This window comes from Microchirus variegatus, assembly GCF_963457635.1.
Source record: "Microchirus variegatus genome assembly, chromosome: 5".
NCBI lineage: Eukaryota > Metazoa > Chordata > Actinopteri > Pleuronectiformes > Soleidae > Microchirus > Microchirus variegatus.
The window spans coordinates 16,516,313-16,517,863 of NC_139806.1; the positions used below are offsets into that span (position 1 = coordinate 16,516,313).

At 42.1% G+C, this 1,551-nt stretch overlaps 1 protein-coding gene across 1 annotated transcript; it reads right to left on the reverse strand.

Annotated features, from left to right (window-relative positions):
* Positions 1-604: 604 nt before the first annotated feature.
* kiaa0040 (KIAA0040 ortholog) lies at positions 605-943 on the reverse strand (the record flags this gene model as incomplete). The annotated part of the gene is made up of 1 exon (XM_083889918.1): positions 605-943. The coding sequence occupies one exon, from the start codon at positions 941-943 to the stop codon at positions 605-607; it is 339 nt and encodes a 112-aa protein (XP_083746044.1).
* Between the last annotated feature and the right edge of the window lie 608 nt (positions 944-1,551).

The window sequence follows — 1,551 nt, forward strand, 5'->3', positions numbered from 1 at the left end:
AAAAAGCTGTAAACGATGGAATCAGATCTCCACATGACATCATGTGAATCCAAACTCACAAAACACAATAAACAATAAACACAATAAACTGTACATTAAAAAAAATGGACATAGCCTTCCAGAAAACCAACAAAGAAGGAAGTCTATGGGAAAATGTGTCTTTGTTCTCACTTGATTTAAAACATCAGTCAACTTTTTCCTGAGGAATGAATGGTCTCAATCTCAAAGTACAGCTCTTCATCAACAGAACACGATGACTATTTTGTAAACTATTTGGAGGGAAATAAAGTGGACACCAGTGTGATTAAAAGCTGGTATTGTCCAATAGGAGACTGGTTGCAGGTGACCACCAGTTTCAAAAACTAACACTGACGCTAGTAAAATCTCAAAGCTTCACCACAGGAGTTTGTTCTGCAGTTGGAGGGCTACATCCATTTTTACATTACAGTCTGTGATTTCACACTATCCTGTGCCCATTACAACATGAAGTGCTTCCCAACCATTTAAACAATGTCCCCAGAGATCATATGAGTGTTGAGCTCCACTGCACCAACTGTCCCAGGATCAGCCCCACAAAAGAAATAACAAAAATACAAATTAATCACTACACCATATCCAGTGCAACCCTGTCAGGTGTCATTGGCCCCGTCTTGACAGAGATCCATAAGTCTTCAGAGTTGGATGCATTTTTTTTCTTCTTCGTGTCCGACCTTGTGGTTGCCATGGCGTCTCTGCAGCAGCAGCAGCAGCAACAGCAGCTGTTGGCATGGCGACAGCAGCAGCAGTGGCAGCACATGACCAAAGTAATGAGGAGGACCAGCAGTGGCAGTGTTAGGAGGACCACCAGGCACACGGTGTTGTAAAGGCCCTGGTTGTGTTTGTCCATGACAAAGGTCCACATTTCATTGAAAAAGTCCCGAACGCTGTCAGTTTTGTCATCCATGGCTTCAGGATACAGAAGTGTGACTTCTGTTTAACTGAGCCCGCGTGGCAGATATAAACTTTTAATGAATCCTTCAGAAAGTTGCGAAGTTTACAAGACAGTAAACAAGCATAAAAGGCTGCTGGAGATTTCAAAGTAGTTGAGCTCAGGTTTTAATTTGAGTCATATTAACGAATCTGATGCCACTTTGAAAGTGGTACGATGTGAAGTGTTCAACAGCTGTCAGGTGGTGAATTTTCATTTGCTTGTCTTCGTCTCCTGGAGAATATTTGTGCTCAAGCCTGTGTTGTTTTTATTAAACAGGCAGGCTGGAAGTTGATGTGTCCCAGGAGATAAGTTGTTCAGAAAAAGGTCAGAAATGCTTTGAAACCTTTCAGTTATGATCTCCAGGGAAGTTTTTTTTTTTTTATGCCACTTGACGTTCCACAACTGATTTTCTTGATCTTTGTGCTCGAGGGTCGCCTCTTGTCCTCCTGCTTCTCCGCTCTAGGTTGAGTTTAATCCAGTTGTGAAGAGGTGGTTCAATTTGCTCGTGTATCTGGAACAAAAACAACAGCAACAAAAAAGACAGAGTGAACGTGGACAGAAATGTGGTTTCTAGCAGACAG